Raw genomic sequence first — 19373 nt, 5'->3', positions numbered from 1 at the left:
CACAAGGCTCTTCCAGTTTCTTTGCTAAATACAAGGAGAGGATCCATCCCAAAGAATTTAGCACTTGACCTTCCCATTTCTCCGCTCAGTACCACAGGGAATGCAGGAGGAGCCCTTTGAGGTAGCTCATCCCTCCATCACCCCACCATGAGCTCTGGATGAGCATCCCAGCTCACACCTTTCCCACTAACAGAGGAGAATCCACTTTGGCATCACCAGGACCTCCACCTCTCTGCTCCCAAACACCCAACGGTTACCTCCTGTTCCCCGCTACGGGGCTGGACCAAGGACCAGTCCCAGCAGGACCTTCCTCTCCATCACAAGTTCTCCACTGTGGGAGCAACAGCAACACATGCCCATGGCTACTTCGTGGAGCTCCAGCCACCTCCACCAGCTCCCATGGACCTCCTATGGTGTTCTCTGCCCCAGCATGGAGCACATGCACCTCCTATGGTGTTCTCTACCCCAACATGGAGCACATGCACCTCCTATGGTGTTCTCTACCCCAACATGGAGCACATGGACCTCCTATGGTGTTCTCTACCCCAACATGGAGCACATGCACCTCCTATGGTGTTCTCTACCCCAACATGGAGCACATGCACCTCCTATGGTGTTCTCTACCCCAACATGGAGCACATGCACCTCCTATGGTGTTCTCTACCCCAACATGGAGCACATGCACCTCCTATGCTGTTCTCTACCCCAATATGGAGCACATGGACCTCCTATGGTGTTCTCTACCCCAACATGGAGCACATGGACCTCTGATGGTGTGATGTACCCCAACATGGAGCACATGGACCTCCTATGGTGTTCTCTACCCCAACATGGAGCACATGGACCTCTTATGCTGTTCTCTACCCCAATATGGAGCACATGGACCTCCTATGCTGTTCTCTACCCCAATATGGAGCACATGGACCTCTGATGGTGTGATGTACCCCAACATGGAGCACATGGACCTCCTATGGTGTTCTCTACCCCAACATGGAGCACATGGACCTCCTATGCTGTTCTCTACCCCAATATGGAGCACATGGACCTCCTATGCTGTTCTCTACCCCAATATGGAGCACATGGACCTCTGATGGTGTGATGTACCCCAACATGGAGCACATGGACCTCCTATGGTGTTCTCTACCCCAACATGGAGCACATGGACCTCCTATGGTGTTCTCTACCCCAACATGGAGCACATGGACCTCCTATGGTGTTCTCTACCCCAACATGGAGCACATGGACCTCCTATGGTGTTCTCTACCCCAACATGGAGCACATGGACCTCCTATGGTGTTCTCTACCCCAACATGGAGCACATGGACCTCTGATGGTGTGATGTACCCCAACATGGAGCACATGGACCTCCTATGGTGTTCTCTACCCCAACATGGAGCACATGGACCTCCTATGGTGTTCTCTACCCCAACATGGAGCACATGGACCTCCTATGGTGTTCTCTACCCCAACATGGAGCACATGCACCTCCTATGGTGTTCTCTACCCCAACATGGAGCACATGGACCTCTGATGGTGTGATGTACCCCAACATGGAGCACATGGACCTCCTATGGTGTTCTCTACCCCAACATGGAGCACATGGACCTCTGATGGTGTGATGTACCCCAACATGGAGCACATGGACCTCCTATGGTGTTCTCTACCCCAATATGGAGCACATGGACCTCCTATGGTGTTCTCTACCCCAACATGGAGCACATGCACCTCCTATGGTGTTCTCTACCCCAACATGGAGCACATGGACCTCCTATGGTGTTCTCTACCCCAACATGGAGCACATGGACCTCTGATGGTGTGATGTACCCCAACATGGAGCACATGGACCTCCTATGGTGTTCTCTACCCCAATATGGAGCACATGGACCTCCTATGGTGTTCTCTACCCCAACATGGAGCACATGGACCTCCTATGCTGTTCTCTACCCCAACATGGAGCACATGGACCTCTGATGGTGTGATGTACCCCAACATGGAGCACATGGACCTCTGATGGTGTGATGTACCCCAACATGGAGCACATGGACCTCCTATGGTGTTCTCTACCCCAATATGGAGCACATGGACCTCCTATGGTGTTCTCTACCCCAACATGGAGCACATGCACCTCCTATGCTGTTCTCTACCCCAACATGGAGCACATACTTCCAAGCAACCTTCCTGGAGGAAAACCCAGGATCTCAGCCCTTGGGGAGTGAATGGGTGGGAACGTGGGAGCTTTGTCATCTCCAAACCACCCCCCAAAAGGACCATCTCGGCAGGGTCCAGCCTCTGCCTTCTACCAGCACCAAGGTGGCAGGAAGCTTGCAACGCATGGGATAACGGGGGAAGAGCCAGGCCAAGGAGCAAGCCCCGGCTATGGATCTCCCTGTATCCCAAGGGAATTTGAAGCAGCTCTTCCCAGTACCTGCAGGAAGTCACCCAGAGCCTTGTGGAGACGTGAATCCCCCTGTGGAGCGCGGAGGAAGGAGTGGGAACGGCCTCATCCCTGGGTGCCGGCACGCAGCGCCTTGGGGAGAAGAAGTGCTGCCTTCACAGTGGGGATTCTCCGAGCACATCCTCAAGCCCCCTTCTCCAGTGCCTTCTCCAGCTCTGTGTTTTCCCTGTGGAAACACACGGATGTGGGTGCAGGGAGCCAGCCCCTTGGCTGGGGCTGCTCCGTATCCGAGCTCCTGCGCATCACCCACGCTGCTTCCCTTGTGCAGGGCAGGGATAGGCTGGAGTGAAGTGGGAATTAGATGCTCTCTGGTTCTCTTGGCAGTTCACAGCTACCTGCAGGCCCAGACTTGGCTCCTGAAGCTGCCAAGGCTCCATAGGGGGGTTGGTTTTGAGGCTTCCATCCAGCTCCAGACTTTCCATCCTGGGGGTCAGCCAAGACCTTCTCCTCAGCAGAGCCTGCTTACCCCAACAACGCATCCCGTGTTCCTTTGGATGAGGTGCTTTATCCCTTTCCTCCCATCACCAGCCACCAAACCCTCCCAGGATCTCCTTGATCTCATTTCCTTGGTGCCATTCAACATCTCCCCTCAATTCTGTGTTACCCAGAGCTGGAGTGAAGCTGGTGCTGAGGGATGAAAGCCAGTTCCAGCCCCTATGGTGCCTGTGGTCCTCAGCGCAGGGTCTGCCTTTGTTTTCCTGCAGGCCAAGGTGACCGTGCCAGCACGGGGTGCTGTGATGGAGGCCAAGGAGCCTGGTCCAGCACCGCTGACGTAGCCCAGCACCAGTGACCTTGGCTTTGCTCAACCAGCAGCATCCTGAGCTGGGTTTTCCCCTGTGAGGTCCCGCTTTGACCCTTCCCCATCCCACTTCCCCCCACGCAGCCATGGGACGGACGAAGGACCAGCAGTGCCTCGCTGTTGGGACACCTGAGGATGCTGCTCTCCCCGCTCCAGCCTTCCCCAAGCATCCCCCACGGCCCAGCTTTGGACTGGGGTGAAGATGGGGAGCCCTCCGCTTGACATTGCCCCGGTGCCTCCGTTAAGGACGTCGTGATAAGTGCCCCACAGAGCTGTTTGCCTTCCTTATCGTGAGCGCTGCCCAAACAACGCGCTTGGGGATATAAGGAACCTGCTTGGGACGCCCTCGCTGGGTCTGCACCTCAGCTGCTAGAACCAGCATGAAGCTGCTCCTGCTCTTCAGCTTGGTGGCCCTGGCTCAATGCCTCCTCCACAGGTAAGCATGGGGACAGGGGTGGGATGGGATTTAGGGTGCTGAGGACCCTGCAGAACCCGTGCAGGGGACAACGTGCAGCCCCCCCAAGCCATTGCGTGGCCAAGGCTCCCCACAGCAAGGAGATGGCTGGGTCCCACATGTGGAGAGGGACCTGCAGGTCCCCTGAGCACATCCCTGAGCAGAGGGTGAGGGATCCCTCTGCTGTGTCCCAGGATCCCTCTGAGGAAGGGCAAGACCCTGCGGCAGTCCCTGCAGGAGCATGGCTTGCTGGAGCGCTACCTCAAGCAGCACCCCTACAACCCGGCTGCCAAGTACTTCAGGACCCTCGTCTCTTCTGAGCCTATGCAGAACTACATGGATGTGAGCATGGCAGGGAGAGGGCTGGTCCCTTCCCATCCCACTGCCCCCTTTCCCATCCCTCTAGCTCCTTACCTGACCCACTAGCTCCTTACCCGTTCCCCTAACCCATTCCCTACCCTGCTAGCCCTTTACTCATCCCAATAGTTCCATACCTTTCCCTCTAACCCTTTACCCATTCCCCTAACCCATTCCCTACCCCGCTAGCCCTTTACTCATCCCAATAGTTCCTTACCTTTCCCTCTAACCCTTTACCCATTCCCCTAACCTGTTAACTTATCCCACTGGCCCATTACTTGTTCCACTAGCCCCTTACCCATTCCCCTAACCCGTTACCCATCCCACTAGCCCCTTACTTGACCCACTAGCCTCTTACTTAATATGCTAGCTCCTTACCTGTCCCTCTCATCCTTTTCCAGTTTCCCTAACCTATTGAGTCATCCCACTAGCCCCCTACCTGTTCCATTAGCCCTTTACCCTTTCCCCTAGCCCCTTACCTGACTTGCTAGCCCCTTATCCATTCCCTTAACCGGTTAACTCATCCCTCTGGCCCCTTACCTGGGCCACTAGCCCTTCAACCATTCCCCTAACCCGTTACCCATCCCTCTAGCCCCTTACCTCACCCACTGGCCACTTACCTGACCCACTAACCTCTTACTTGATAGGCTGGCTCCTTACCTGTCCCTCTCATCCTTTACCAATTCTCCTAACCCATTAAGTCACCCCACTAGCCCCTCACCTGAACCACTAGCCCCATACCTGACCCTCTAACCCTTCACCTGGTGTTAGTTCCTTACCCTAATCCTTTACCAATGGCACTCATCCCACTAGCCCCTTCTGCATCCCAGTAGCCCATTACCCACCTTGCTAGCCCCGTCTCCATCCCACTAACCCCCCACCCACCCTCCTTTGGCAGAGCTCCTACTATGGCACCATCTCCATCGGGACCCCCCCCCAGGAGTTCACCGTCATCTTCGACACCGGCTCCTCCAACCTGTGGGTGCCCTCCGTGTACTGCACCAGCCTGTCCTGCAGTAGGTGTCTGCTAGCCCTGTGGCCACTGGGCGAGGGGAGAAGCCCCCAGGATTCCCTGGGAGCCCTTGAAGGGATCAGGAGACGAGGATGGCTCTGCCCTGTCTCTCCCAAGGGATTTAGGGCCATGGGGAGGCACTGGAGATGCATCCTCAGCCCTTGGGGTCAGGCTGGACCGTGACCATCTCCCTGCATCCCCACAGGCAACCACAAGCGTTTCAACCCAGCAGAATCCTCCACCTTCATCAGCACCAACGAGAGCCTCTACATTGCCTATGGCACTGGCAGCATGTCTGGTATCCTGGGCTATGACACCGTCCAAGTAAGGCACCGTGCCCCAGCTCCCCCCGTCCCATGGGACTGAGGCCATTGGGACACCCACACCGAGCCTTTCTCCCCCGTTTCTTTGCCCAGGTTGCAGACATCGAGGTCTACAACCAGATCTTTGGGCTCTCTGAGACCGAGCCTGGGGACTTCTTCTACTACAACCCCTTCGATGGCATCCTGGGGCTGGCTTACCCCAGCATCGCCTCTGCTGGAGCCACCCCTGTCTTTGACAACATGATGAGCGAAGGTCTTGTGGCCAGGGACCTCTTCTCTGTCTACCTGAGCAAGTAAGTCCTGGCCAGAGCCACCCAAGCCCACGGCGAGGATCTTCTCCCATTGTCTCCCTGCCGAGGCTGACTCCAGGACCATTCCTTGGTGCTGTGACACCCTATGGCTCCCGGGGACATGCTGGTGCTGGCATTGCCATGGTGGTGATGGGACAGGGCCCTCATCTGATGGATTCCCCCTTCCAGGGATGAGGAGAGCGGCAGCTTTGTCCTCTTTGGTGCCATCGACCCCTATTATGTCACCAACGGCATCGTCTGGATCCCCCTCTCTGCTGAGACCTACTGGCAGATCACCATGCGCAGGTAGCCCTGGGGTAGCTGCAGCGGGGGGGGGGGGCTCCCCTCGCCCTGCAGACGCTGGCTTTTGGGGGTACAGCACCCAGGAGCCTCACCCTGTGTCCCTTTGTCCCCAGTGTCTCCATCAAGGGCAAGGCTGTGGTCTGCCAGCACAGCTGCCAGGCCATCGTGGACACGGGCACCTCGCTGCTGGCCATGCCCAACCAGGACCTCACTAAGGTCCTCCGTGCCCTTGGTGCCACCTCCAGCGGCGAGGTGAGACCCAGGGGAGCACACAGAGCTTTGGGGCTCCCATGGGGTGCGTGGTCCTTCTTGGGGTGACCACAGACACCCCCCCCCCCGTCCCCTTTACCACCGTGTGTCCATCCCCACCCCAGATCGACTGCAATGACCGGCACAGCCTGCCCGACGTTGTGTTCCACATCAACGGTGCAGAGTTCCCTGTGACACCCAGTGCCTACGTGATGGAGGTGAGCATCCTGCTGGGCTGGGGACCGGGAGGGCTCAGGGAGGAGATCCAGGAGCTGGGAATCACCCTCCACCGTGTCCTTGCCTGCAGAGCGATGGGGTCTGCAGCCTGGGCTTTGAAGGCATGGATGTCCCCACTGAATCCGGCGAGCTGTGGATCCTGGGTGATGTCTTCATCCGTGAGTACTACGTGGTCTTCAACAGAGGCAGGAACATGGTGGGCTTGGCCCGCCTGCCCTGAAGGACGAGGCAGGGCTGCCCCACTGCCCTGCAGCCCTAGCATGGCAGCTCCCCGCCACCTCCTGCCGTGACCACCAATAAAGCTGTATAGAAGCATCCTTGGGTTGTGTCTCTGGGTTCAGGTGCCACCACGGCCCTGGGCATGGAGCGTGGGCACCTTGGTGCCACCTTCACCCCCCTGATGATGCTCTTGACCATGCAAACATGGCCAGGGCTCCCAGACCCCTTCCTCAGCACCCTTTCCTTAGGATCAACCTGCAAAGGTCCTGTCTGGGTGCTCTGCTGATGCTCTTGACCATGCAAACATGGCCAGGGCTCCCCAGACCCCTTCCTCAGCACCATTCCCTTAGGATCAACCTGCAAAGGTCCTGTCTGGATGCTCTGCTGATGCTCTTGACCATGCAAACATGGCCAGGGCTCCCCAGACCCCTTCCTCAGCACCATTCCCTTAGGATCAACCTGCAAAGGTCCTGTCTGGACACAATGAACTCCCCACTGGACAAGGCACATCCCTCCTGTCCCCAAACCCAACTTGGGGGGGGGGGATGAACAGCACCATCCAGGGGGGGTGGGGGGGGCTGCACACCCCAAATCCCCCTCCAAGGACACCTAGAGCAGCCCTATAGTAGGTACAAGCAGGAGTAAGGGGAGAGGGCATAAATATCAGGGTGACTTTATTGGTGGCAGGGAGGGCAGGTCCCCTGTCCCCAGGCCAGGAGCTGGGGCAGCAGCACCCCAGGGGTGCATGGGGCACTTGGGGGGCTGGTTTGGGGCTGGGGGTCCCCAGGGATGCTCCAGGGCTTCCCTGCGCCATCCTGCTGGGAGGATCCAGCCTATGGGGCTGGGGGTCCTTAAGGATGCTCCAGGGAGATGGAGGGGGTGCTCCTGGGGGACCCCAGCACCTCAGGGTGGATGAGGACCACGCAGCCTCTGCCTGAGAGAGAAGCAGTGCCTATGCACCCATGGGAGGTGGGATGCACCCATGGGAGGGGGGATGCACCCATGGGAAGGGGGATGCACCCATGGGAGGGGGGATGCACCCATGGGAGGGGGGATGCACCCATGGGAGGTGGGATGCACCCATGGGACATGGGATGTACCCATGGGAGCCAGGATGTACCTGCGAGAGCTGGGGTACACCCTTGGAGCTGGGATGCACTCATAGAGCTGGGATGCACTTATGGGAGCTGGGATGCACCCATGGGAGGTGGGATGCACCCATGGGACATGGGATGTACCCACTGGAGCCAGGATGCACCCATAGAGCTAGGATTCATCTATGGGGCCTGGGATGCACCCATGGCAGATGGGATGTACCCACTGGAGCCAGGATGCACCCATAGAGCTAGGATTCATCTATGGGGCCTGGGATGCACCCATGGGATCCGGGATGCTATTGCCCACCCCATCTACTTGGCACCCCCTCCCCAGCCACCCATCACCCCAGGGGCCTGGTGGGCCAGACCTGCTGGTCCTGCAGACCCCTTCTCCTCCTCTTCCTCTTCCTCCTCCTCCTCTCCATCCTTACCAAGTGCCACTTGGTCCCTATGGGGCCATGGCCCCGGGGCTCTCCCCTCTGGCCGGGGTCACAGCAGAGGGCTCCGTGTCCCTGGGGGGTTCCTGAGCTCTGGGGCTGCCTGTGGGAGCCGGGGGTGCTCCGGCCTCAGAGGGGGCGTTGGGGGGCAGAGATGGGTGCCCAGAGGGGCTCAGTGCGGCCTCGGGGGGCTCCCCAGCCCCTGCACCCCCCAAAGAGGGGCCAGGGGGGGCTGTGTTGGGGAGCAGGAGCTGGGCCAGGCGAGGCCGGGGGGGGCGGGATGGTTGGGGGGGCGTTGGGGTTGCAGTGGGGGTGTCCTCATGGCTTGGGGATGGGGATGAGGATGAGGAAGATGAGGATGGGGATGGGGATGGGGCCAGGTCACTGCTCTGCAGCGGGAGCCGGACGTCTGTGGCTATGGAGAGATGCTTTGCGTTAGCACCCACCTCCCCCTTGGGGACCCCCATGGGCTGCATGGGTGCACCCCAGGGTGCTCCAGAGGGGGGGGGGGGTCCCCATTTGAACCCCATCACCCCGAGCATCACCTTGAGCCTGGCAGGGCGCAGCGAGCTCCGCGCAGGACCGGGGGCACAGCCTCTGCTCGCAGCTCACCTCCCCGAGCTGGTACCGAGGGGAAGGTTGGGGGTCAGCCCCCCCCCCATTGCCCCCCCCCACCCCATTGCCACCACCACCCCATCCATGCCCCCCCATTCACCTGGCAGGTACAGCGGGTGCAGGGCTGGCCCTCGGGGGTGAAGGTTTGGCCATTCCCCACCTTCCGACCTTGGTAGTTGCAGTCTATGGGGCAGGGGGGGGAGGCAGCGATGGGGAGGGGGGTGATGGGGGGGGGAACCACACACACACACTCAAGGTGGGGCCAGGACACCCCCCCCGGTTGTCCCCTTTGGTCCCTACCGTTACAGACGGGGCAGCACTCGCCCTCGGGGTGGAAGGGGTACGTGCAGAAGATGGCACAGTCCATGGGGGAGCAGGCCACTGATCCCAGCTGCGAGAGATGGGAATGGGATGGGGGGGTGGAAAAGGGGGAATTCCCCAAGGCTTTTTCCTTCAAAGGAGGAAGAAACCTGGGCTGAGGAGCCAAGAGCATCTCGTGGTACCCGGCCCAGCCCTCACCAGGCAGATGCAGCTGAGGCACGGGTCCAGCACGGAGGGGAAGGTCTCGTTGTTGTAGAAGATCCTCCCCATGTAGGTGCAGCCTGGAGGGAGAGGGGGGGATTTGGGGGGGGGGGGGGGGGGCAGAGATGGGTTTGGGACCCCCAGAGTGTCAATGGGGTTGGGAAAGGGCTTTAAGAGCATCGAGTCCAACCCCAAGGCCACCATAACCCATAGCACCCTGGCTCCATCCTCCTGTCAGGCAGCTGTGGGGAGCGATCAGGTCCCCCCTGAACCTTCTCTTCTCCACACTGAACCCCCCAGGTCCCTCAGCCCTTCCCCATCACTCCTGTGCTCCAGGCCCTGCTCCCACCCCCCTGTATCCCTATGGATACAGCGGCTACCCCCAGCAGCATCCTCACCTGCGGAGCAGTCGGGGCAGCACTGCCCAGGGATGCGGATGGGATAGGGACACGTCTCCACGCAGTCTGTCCTCTTGCAGCTCACGGAGCCATCAGCCTGCAGGGGAGAAGCACTTGACCGAGACCTCAGGCTGCCCAAATCCATGGGGATCAACACCCCCCCCCTCCCCTCCATGGGGAGTGCCAGGGATCGTGGCCATGAGGAGCCCGGCGTTCCCAGGGGAGGAGTGGAGCAGAGCAGGTTCTCATTCACCTGGCAGATGCATAACTCACAGGGATCGCCCGGAGACCAGATCTGTCCGACGGGGAGCTCCACGCCGTTGTCATCCAGGAAGCAGCCTTGGGATGGGGGTGGCATGGAGGGGACGTGGGTACCCGCCAGGGATGGACGTGTGTGTGTGGTACCCATCGCCCCGCAGGGACTGCAGCCTCCCGATCCCTGTGCGCCCACATCCAGCTCCCCTGCCCTTCATGTCCACATGTTCCCTACATCCCAGCGTCCTCTACATCCCGTCCTTCTGGTCCCCGTATCCCCTACATCCCATCCTCACTATTGCCCCAAGCCCATTTTCCTTGTCCCCAAGCATCTCCACCCGTCTCACCCCACCCCATCCCATCCCACCCCATCACGTCCCATCCCACACCCTCCCATCCCACCCATCCTTTCCCACCCACACCCATCCCCTTCCATCCCACACCATCCCACCCCACCCATCCCACCCCACCCCATTCCCTTCCACCCCATCCTACCCCATCCCATCGCTTTCCATCCCATCCCATCCCACCCCATCTCCTCCCATCCTACCTCATCTCACCCCATCCCATCCTCCCCCATCCCACCAATCCCATCCCCTCCCACCCCATCTCCTCCCACCCCATCCCACCCATCCCATCCCACCCCATTCCATCCTCCCCTATCCTACCCCATTCCATCCTCCCCCGTCCCACCTACCCCATCCCACCCCATTCCATCCTCCCCTATCCCACCCCATTCCATCCTCCCCCATTCCATCCTCCCCCATCCCACCTATCCCATCCCACCCCATTCCATCCTCCCCTATCCCACCCCATTCCAACCTCCCCCATTCCATCCTCCCCCATTCCAGCCTCCCCCATCCCACCTATCCCATCCCACCCCATCCCATCCTACCCCATTCCATCCTCCCCTATCCCACCCCATTCCATCCTCCCCTATCCCACCCCATTCCATCCTCCCCTATCCCACCCCATTCCATCCTCCCCCATCCCACCTATCCCATCCCACCCCATCCCATCCTACCCCATTCCATCCTCCCCTATCCCACCCCATTCCATCCTCCCCCATCCCACCTATCCCATCCCATCCCATCCCATCCTACCCCATTCCATTCTCCCCCATCCCACCCCATTCCATCCTCCCCCATCCCACCTATCCCATCCCATCCTACCCCATTCCATCCTCCCCCATCCCACCCCATTCCATCCTCCCCCATCCCACCTATCCCATCCTACCCCATCCCACCCCATCCCATCCCACCCACCCCACCCCACCCCATCCCCTTCCATCCCATCCCACCCCACCGATCCCCTTCCATCCCACCCCATCCCACCCCTGCTCTCACCGGTGGGGGCCGGGGGTTCCCTGCAGCTGAAGCAGCACTGCCCGGGGCTCAGCTGCTGCTGGTGCTGGGGACAATCCAGGGCAGGGCAGGGGGCAAAGGAGCACTCGACCTCGCCAGCCTGGGGGCAAGGGACCGGTGACCCCCGGGCATGGACCCCCCTGTGCCCCCTGTCCTGCTCCAGCGCCAGGCAAGGACCCCTGGATGGTGCAGGGGAGCCCTGGAGCATCCCTGGTTCCCATCCATCAGGATAATACAGGGAAGCCCTGCAGCATCCCTGGTTCCCATCCATCAGGATAATACAGGGGAGCCCTGGAGCATCCCTGGTTCCCATCCATCAGGATAACCCAGGGAAGCCCTGGAGCATCCCTGGTTCCCATCCATCAGGATAATACAGGGGAGCCCTGGAACATCCCTGGTTCCCATCCATCAGGATAACCCAGGGAAGCCCTGGAGCATCCCTGGTTCCCATCCATCAGGATAACCCAGGGAAGCCCTGGAGCATCCCTGGTTCCCATCCAGCAGGATAATACAGGGGAGCCCTGGAACATCCCTGGTTCCCATCCATCAGGATAATACAGGGGAGCCCTGCAGCATCCCTGGTTCCCATCCATCAGGATAATACAGGGGAGCCCTGCAGCATCCCTGGTTCCCATCCATCAGGATAACCCAGGGAAGCCCTGGAGCATCCCTGGTTCCCATCCATCAGGATAACCCAGGGAAGCCCTGGAGCATCCCTGGTTCCCATCCAGCAGGATAATACAGGGGAGCCCTGCAGCATCCCTGGTTCCCATCCATCAGGATAACACAGGGGAGCCCTGGAGCATCCCTGGTTCCCATCCATCAGGATAATACAGGGGAGCCCTGGAGCATCCCTGGTTCCCATCCATCAGGATAATACAGGGGAGCCCTGGAGCATCCCTGGTTCCCATCCATCAGGATAACACAGGGGAGCCCTGCAGCATCCCTGGTTCCCATCCATCAGGATAACCCAGGGAAGCCCTGCAGCATCCCTGGTTCCCATCCATCAGGATAACCCAGGGAAGCCCTGCAGCATCCCTGGTTCCCATCCATCAGGATAACCCAGGGAAGCCCTGGAGCATCCCTGGTTCCCATCCATCAGGATAACCCAGGGAAGCCCTGGAGCATCCCTGGTTCCCATCCATCAGGATAATACAGGGGATCCCTGCAGCATCCCTGGTTCCCATCCATCAGGATAATACAGGGGAGCCCTGCAGCATCCCTGGTTCATATCCATTAGGATAATACAGAGGGGTCCTGCAGCATCCCTGGTTCCCATTGAGCAAGATGATGTAGGAAAACCCTGGAGCATCCCTGCTTCCCATCCATCAGGATAATACAGGGGGGTCCTGCAGCACCCCTGGTTCCCATCCGTTAGGATAATGCAGGGAAGCCCTGCAGCATCCCTGGTTCCCAATCCATCAGGATAACCCAGGGAAGCCCTGGAGCATCCCTGGTTCCCATCCATCAGGATAACCCAGGGAAGCCCCGGAGCATCCCTGGTTCCCATCCATCAGGATAACCCAGGGAAGCCCTGCAGCATCCCTGGTTCCCATCCATCAGGATAACCCAGGGAAGCCCCGGAGCATCCCTTGGGACCACAGGACCTACCCTGCAGACGCAGGTCGTGCACTCATCCCCATCCAGGCTGAAGCGGGCACCGTGCGCGTACGTCCGACCTCGAAAGCTGCACTTGGCTGGGAGGAGGGAGGCAGCAGGCCCAGGAATGGGATCATGGAGCAAAGCACAGCTCCTCCGGAGCCCCATCCCCATCCCAGCAGGGCCTGGGGTCCCCCTGCCCCACACACCCCACAGGATGGGGGTCTCGGACCCACCGGGCTGGCAGGAGCAGCAGTCGGATGAGGAGGAGCTGGGGCAGGAGCCGGGGGGGCACTCGGGGGAGATGCAGGAGATGTTCCCAGCCTGTGGAGGGGAACACGGAGCTGCCACAAGGTCCCACATTCCTCAGGCATGGAGGAACCGTGGCAGGGCAGCATCTGCAATAGCGCATCCCAAGCCATGAGCCCGAATGGGGATGCAGGGGGATGCTCCCTGTGCTTGGGGACAAGGAGGATGGGATGCAGGGATCGGGGGACAAGGAGGATGGGATGCAGGGGATATGGGAACAAGGAAGATGGGATACAGGAGACACACGGGGACGATGAGGATGGGATGCAGTGATCATGGGGACAAGGAGGATGGGATGCAGGTGACATGGGGACAAGGAGGATGGGATGCAGGGGGACAAGGAGGATGGGATGCAGGGATCAGGGGGACAAGGAGGATGGGATACAGGAGACACGGGGACGATGAGGATGGGATGCAGTGATCATGGGGACAAGGAGGATGGGATGCGGGTGACATGGGGACAAGGAGGATGGGATGTAGGAGACACATGGGCACAAGGAGGATGGGATTCAGGGGACATGGACACAGAGGGAATGGGATGCAGGGATCATGGGGACAAGGAGGATGGGATGCAGGAGACATGGACACGAGGATGGGATGCAGGGATCATGGGGACAAGGAGGATGGGATGCAGGAGACATGGACACAGAGGGGATGGGATGCAGGGACACAGGGACAAGGAGGATGGGATGCAGGAGACATGGGCACAAGGAGGATGGGATGCAGGGATCATGGACACAAGGAGGATGGGATGCAGGGATCATGGACACAAGGAGGATGGGATGCAGGAGACATGGGCACAAGGAGGATGGGATGCAGGGATCATGGACACAAGGAGGATGGGATGCAGGGATCATGGACACAAGGAGGATGGGATGCAGGGATCATGGACACAAGGAGGATGGGATGCAGGAGACATGGGCACAAGGAGGATGGGATGCAGGAGACACGGACACAGAGGGGACGGGATGCAGGGACACAGGGACAAGGGGGATGCCGGGTGCTCACCAGGCAGACACAGACGGTGCAATTCCCATCGGACAAGGAGAAGACGTCGCCCTCAGCCCGGGCCACCCCTTCGTGCAGGCAGCCTGCGGGAACAGGGGGGGTCAGGGGGGGGCTGCCCCATGCAATGGGGCTGGGATGGGGGGGGTTTGGGGCTCACCTGCACAAGTGGGGCAGCAGCTCCCGCTCGGAGCAGGCAATGGATGGGAGCAGGACACCGTGGGGCAGGTCACGGCCTCACAGAGCACTTGTCCCCCCTGCATGGGCACGGGGATGGGGGGGGCTCAGCAGGGCCATGGTGGCATGGGGGTGGTGACACAATGGGGGGGACACGGTGCTCACCAGGCAGGAGCAGCTCCGGCATCCCGGCTCCATCCAGCGGGCACCGGGATCCCGCGGGATGCCCCGGTCCCAGCAGCGCGGGGCTGATGGGGTGGAGGATCCAGGAGCTCCGTGTTGGGATGGCTCCGTGGCCGGGAACGCCGGAGAGGAAGGAGGGAATTGGGTCCCGGGAGCCGCAGCGGGGAGCTGGGATGAAGGGGAGCCCCTGGGCACCAATAGGGATGCTCCGGAGCCGGGAGGAGGGAGCAGGACCAGGGTGGGAGGATGCTGCAGGGATTGCAGGATGGGCGATGGAGCCAGGATGGATTTGGGGTAACCTGGGAACAGAGGGAGCGGGCATCACTTGGGGCAGGGAACGGGAGCATCCCGCTCCGCTTCCCAGCGCCAGCGCAGGGGGGATGGATACCTTCACAGGACACCCTGTCCCCGCTGAGGCGGTACCCGGGCCGGCAGGAGCATTGGAAGCTGCCCGGGGTGTTATGGCAGGAATGCTGGCACGCCCGGCCCTCCCCGGGCCTCCGGCACTCGTTGACATCTGGGAACAAGGGGATGCGGCGGGGCCATCCCGGGAATGTCGCTGCCATCCCAGGGATGGGCCCGGGAGCCTCGAGCCCGTGGAAGGATGAGGATAAGGCGGTAACAGCCCATCAATGGGGTCAGTGGTCGCCTCCATCCCATTGGGATTGGTGGCGTGGGGAGGGAAGCGGGGGTTCGGATGTCGGCGCTCACCCACGCAGGAGTGCCTGTTCCCATGGAGGTGGTAGCCGGGCCGGCAGGAGCAGCGGTAGCTGCCGATGCTGTTCTTGCAGCGGTGCTGGCACGGGGTGGCCAAGCACTCGTCTGTGTCTGCAGGGAGAGGATCGTGGAGTGATGGAAGGGGTCGGGATGAAGGGGGCTGAAAGCTCCTCCAGCTCCAACCCCTTCCACTGGAGCAGCTTGCTATGGCCTTGAACACTGCCAGGGATGGGGCAGCCACAGCTTCTCTGGGCACCCTGTGCCAGCGCCTCAGCACCCTCATGGTGAAGGATTCCTCCCTTACATCCAAGCTGGATCCCCCCTGTTCCATTCTGACCCCATCACCCCTTGTCCCATCACTCCCATCCATCCCCAGCATCCTTCTATCCCTCCCCTTCAGGCACTGGAAGCTGCTCGGAGCTCCCCACACAGCCCCCATGTTCCCAGCCTGGCTCCACGCAGGAGCTGCTCCATCCTCACGTCCCGATGCTGAGCACACCGGGGCCGGATGCAGCACCCGGGCTGGATCTCACGGAGCAGAGGGGCAGGACCCCCCCACACCCCCCCCCCCTTTCCCCCCAGCCCCCCAAGTCCTTGCTTCCCCCCCCCCGCACCCCGGCAGCGGTGGCGGTCGGCAGCGAGCTGCATCCCGGGGCCGCACTCGCAGACGAAGCCGCCCTCGGTGTTCACGCAGCGCCCCTCGCAAGCCGCGCTCAGGCACTCATCGATGTCTGCGGGGTGGGAAGGGAGCGCTGGAGATTGCGGGGACCCCCCCCAAACCCCCGGCACCCCGCATCCCCCCCCCCCCCCGAGCGCCTCTCACCGGTGCAGCGGATCCCGTTGGAGGTCTCCACCATGGCGAAGCCGAGGGGGCAGACGCGGGCCACCTCCTGGCAGCCGCCCTGGTTACAGGCCAGGTCGCAGCCGTACTCCCCGCACGTCCCCGGGGGCTCTGGGACACGGACATTGGGGACCACGGGGCGCCGGGGCCAGCGCGGAACCCGTCCCCGTGCCCATTGGAGCCCATGGGGATGAGCGGGGGGAGCGTCCCTGCCCCTGCCGGGGATGGGGATGAAGGGGACGAGGTCTGGGAGCGGTACCTGGGCAGGTGATGCCCTGCTCTCCATCGGGGCAGGAGCACAGGTTGGGGGCGATGCAGAGCCCACGGCCGCAGCCGAAGGGGCAAAGGGCTGCGGGCAGAGGGGACAGGCGGCCATGAGGAGGGCAGGGACCCCAGAGACGGTCCCGTGAGCCCATTCCTCATGCAGGGACCCCCACATCCCCCCTGTGAGCTCATTCCTCATGCAGGGACCCCCATATCCCCCCTATGAGCCCATTCCTCACATAGGGACCCCCATATCCCCCCTATGATCCCATTCCTCACGCAGGGACCCCCATATCCCTGCTATAATCCAATTCCTCACACAGGGACCCCCATATCCCCCCTATGAGCCCATTTCTCATACAGGGACCCCCAAATCCCCCATTCCTCATACAGAGACCCCCATATCCCCCCTATGAGCCCATTCCTCACACAGGGACCCCCATATCCCCCCATTACTCACATAGGGACCCCCATATCCCCCATTCCTCAGGCAGGGACCCCCATATCCCCCCTATGATCCCATTCCTCAGGCAGGGACACCCATATCCCCCCTATGATCCCATTCCTCACACAGGGACCCCCATATCCCCCCTATGATCCCATCCCTCATACAGAGACCCCCATATCCACCCATTACTCACATAGGGACCCCCATATCCCCCATTCCTCATGCAGAGACCCCCATATCCCCCCTATGAGCCCATTCCTCACACAGGGACCCCCATATCCCCCCTATGATCCCATCCCTCATACAGGGACCCCCATATCCCCCCATTACTCACATAGGGACCCCCATATCCCCCATTCCTCATGCAGAGACCCCCATGACTCACGCAGGGTGCACTGCCCGCTGCCCGGGGACAGCATCCACCCGGGACAACATCCGCTGCCGAAGGCGGAGAAGCAGACGTGGGGCCCCAGGCGGCGCCTGAGCGAGGGATGCGGGGATGAGGCCGGGCCCATCCCAACCCCCTGGGGCAGAGCAAAGGTCCCGGCCTTGCTCCTTGAGCCAGTGGGGAACCCTCGGCCATGGGGATGGGGGATAAGGGGGTGCCCGCGGCCACGCTGTGCCGGGCAGCGCATGGATGCAGGGGGAAGAGTGACCCCCGAAACGAGTGGGATGGAGGGAGAGCTGTGCCCCTAAGTAACCTGAAAGCAGGGATAAGGAAGCACTATGAGGATGCAGAGGGAAGAGTGACCCCAGAAACGAGTGGGATGGAGGGAGAGCTGTGCCCCTAAGTAACCTGAACACAGGGATAAAGGAGCAGGATGAGGATGCAACAGGGAGAGTGACCCCTGAAACAAGTGGGATGGAGGGAATGCCGTGCCCCAAAGCAACTGGAATGCAGGGATAAGGGAGCAGGATGCGGATGCAGGGGGAAGAGTGACCCCCGAAACGAGTGGGATGGAGGGAGAGCTGTGCCCCTAAGTAACCTGAACGCAGGGATAAGGGAGCAGGACATGGATGCAGGGGGAAGAGCGACCCCCGAAACGAGTGGGATGGAGGGAGAGCTGTGCCCCAAAGCAACCCGAACTTAGGGATAAGGGAGCAGGACATGGATGCAGGGGGAAGAGTGACCCCTGAAACAAGTGGGATGGAGGGAGAGCCGTGCCCCTAAGTAACCTGAACGCAGGGATAAAGGAGCAGGATGAGGATGCAACAGGGAGACTGACCCCTGAAACAAGTGGGATGGAGGGAGAGCCGTGCCCCAAAGTAACCAGAACACAGGGATAAAGGAGCAGGACATGGATGCAGAGGGAAGTGACCCCCGAAACGAGTGGGATGGAGGGAGAGCTGTGCCCCAAAGTGACCAGAACACAGGGATAAGGGAGCAGGATGTGGATGCAGGGGGGAGAGTGACCCCAGAAACAAGTGGGATGGAGGGAGAGCCATGCCCCAAAGTAACCCGAACACAGGGATAAAGGAGCAGGACATGGATGCAGGGAGAAGAGCGACCCCCGAAACGAGTGGGATGGAGGGAAAGCTGTGCCCCTAAGTAACCTGAAAGCAGGGATAAGGGAGCAGGATGTGGATGCAGGGGAAATTGACCCCAGAAACAAGTGGGATGGAGGGAAAGCCATGCCCCAAAGCAACCCAAACTTAGGGATAAGGGAGCAGGACATGGATGCAGAGGGAAGAGTGACCCCTGAAACAAGTGGGATGGAGGGAGAGCCGTGCCCCTAAGTAACCTGAACGCAGGGATAAGGGAGCAGGACATGGATGCAGCGAGAAGAGCGACCCCCGAAACGAGTGGGATGGAGGGCGAGCCGTGCCCCCAAGGCAACCCGAAGGCAAGGGATAAGGGAGCAGGACGCGGCTGCAGCGGGCAGGACGCGCGGGGATGGGCGGCACGGAGCGGGGCCGGTTTGGCTCGGCTGGAGCCAGGTGTAGCCGGGATCAGAGCAAGGAGGAAGGGAAGGGAAGGGGGGAAACCCCCCGGGTACCTCTCGACGGCAAAGCCGGGCGGGTTCTTCCTGCCGGGGTGCGCCGTGCCCTGGCCGGGGGGGCCGAGCAGGGAGACGCAGGCAGCGTGGAGGAGCAGCGCCCGCAGCATGACCGGGGCTTGCGGCTCGCTCCTGCCTCGCTCCGGCAGCCTGGCCCCTTGGCCCCGCTCCTCCTCCCGGCTTCCACGCCGGGAACAATGCGGGGGGTGGAGGGAGGGCGAGAGAGGGGAGCGAACCCATCGGCACCCGGGAGGCGTTGCACGGGGATGCTCGCACCGAGCCCGGCTCCTATGGACGGAGCGAGCGGCTCCCATCCCAGCCATAGGGCACGTTGGGGGGCTCGGGGATGCAGGGAATGGGAGCCGCCCCCCCCCCCTTCCCTTTTTCTCTCCCCCTTTCCCACATCTGGCAAAGCTCCGGCCTGGCCTCTCCCTACCGCTCCTCCTC

General features: G+C 61.1%; 2 protein-coding genes across 3 annotated transcripts; one reads left to right on the top strand and one right to left on the bottom strand.

The window, feature by feature from the left end:
- Nucleotides 1-3066: 3066 nt before the first annotated feature.
- On the top strand, nucleotides 3067-6783 carry LOC133282890 (pepsin A-like). The gene is made up of 9 exons (XM_061479251.1): nucleotides 3067-3690; nucleotides 3903-4050; nucleotides 4964-5081; nucleotides 5283-5401; nucleotides 5494-5693; nucleotides 5880-5996; nucleotides 6107-6245; nucleotides 6368-6460; nucleotides 6550-6783. The coding sequence occupies exons 1-9, from the start codon at nucleotides 3635-3637 to the stop codon at nucleotides 6697-6699; spliced, it is 1140 nt and encodes a 379-aa protein (XP_061335235.1). The 5' UTR covers nucleotides 3067-3634; the 3' UTR covers nucleotides 6700-6783.
- A 572-nt stretch (nucleotides 6784-7355) lies between these two features.
- Nucleotides 7356-19063, bottom strand: VWCE (von Willebrand factor C and EGF domains). Of its 2 annotated transcripts, XM_061479241.1 has the most exons (20): nucleotides 18927-19063; nucleotides 17315-17409; nucleotides 16477-16566; nucleotides 16200-16328; nucleotides 15991-16107; nucleotides 15371-15487; nucleotides 15048-15176; nucleotides 14642-14958; nucleotides 14460-14556; nucleotides 14303-14385; nucleotides 13222-13309; nucleotides 12998-13083; nucleotides 11369-11486; nucleotides 10021-10106; nucleotides 9768-9864; nucleotides 9367-9449; nucleotides 9148-9238; nucleotides 8948-9030; nucleotides 8778-8853; nucleotides 7356-8647 (listed from the first exon to the last, which is right to left on the bottom strand). In XM_061479241.1, the coding sequence occupies exons 1-20, from the start codon at nucleotides 19034-19036 to the stop codon at nucleotides 8244-8246; spliced, it is 2496 nt and encodes an 831-aa protein (XP_061335225.1). In that variant the 5' UTR covers nucleotides 19037-19063; the 3' UTR covers nucleotides 7356-8243. The 2 variants fall into 2 exon arrangements, with proteins under 2 accessions (XP_061335225.1, XP_061335224.1); XM_061479240.1 differs by having other exon boundaries at nucleotides 9768-10106; nucleotides 18927-19040.
- Nucleotides 19064-19373: the final 310 nt, after the last annotated feature.

The sequence above is a fragment of the Pezoporus flaviventris genome, unplaced genomic scaffold (assembly GCF_033815535.1).
Source record: "Pezoporus flaviventris isolate CSIRO_AGI_PZ_B2104156 unplaced genomic scaffold, CSIRO_AGI_Pfla_v1 ptg000145l, whole genome shotgun sequence".
Classification (NCBI taxonomy): Eukaryota; Metazoa; Chordata; class Aves; order Psittaciformes; family Psittacidae; genus Pezoporus; species Pezoporus flaviventris.
The sequence above is the reverse complement of the archived record's forward strand: the minus strand, read 5'-3'. Positions and strand labels throughout refer to the sequence as shown.

Excerpts from the sequence above, each read along its gene's own strand:
- LOC133282890 (XM_061479251.1), top strand. The coding sequence starts at position 3,635 with ATGAAGCTGCTCCTGCTCTTCAGCTTGGTGGCCCTGGCTCAATGCCTC. Across the intron at positions 3,691-3,902 it reads GCTCAATGCCTCCTCCACAG|GATCCCTCTGAGGAAGGGCA; the intron begins GTAAGCATGGGG and ends GCTGTGTCCCAG. Across the intron at positions 6,246-6,367 it reads GTGCCACCTCCAGCGGCGAG|ATCGACTGCAATGACCGGCA; the intron begins GTGAGACCCAGG and ends TCCCCACCCCAG.
- VWCE (XM_061479240.1), bottom strand. The coding sequence starts at position 19,036 with ATGCTGCGGGCGCTGCTCCTCCACGCTGCCTGCGTCTCCCTGCTCGGC. Across the intron at positions 15,488-15,990 it reads CGACCGCCACCGCTGCCGGG|ACACAGACGAGTGCTTGGCC; the intron begins GTGCGGGGGGGG and ends CTCTCCCTGCAG. Across the intron at positions 13,310-14,302 it reads GCACCGTCTGTGTCTGCCTG|GCTGGGAACATCTCCTGCAT; the intron begins GTGAGCACCCGG and ends TCCCCTCCACAG.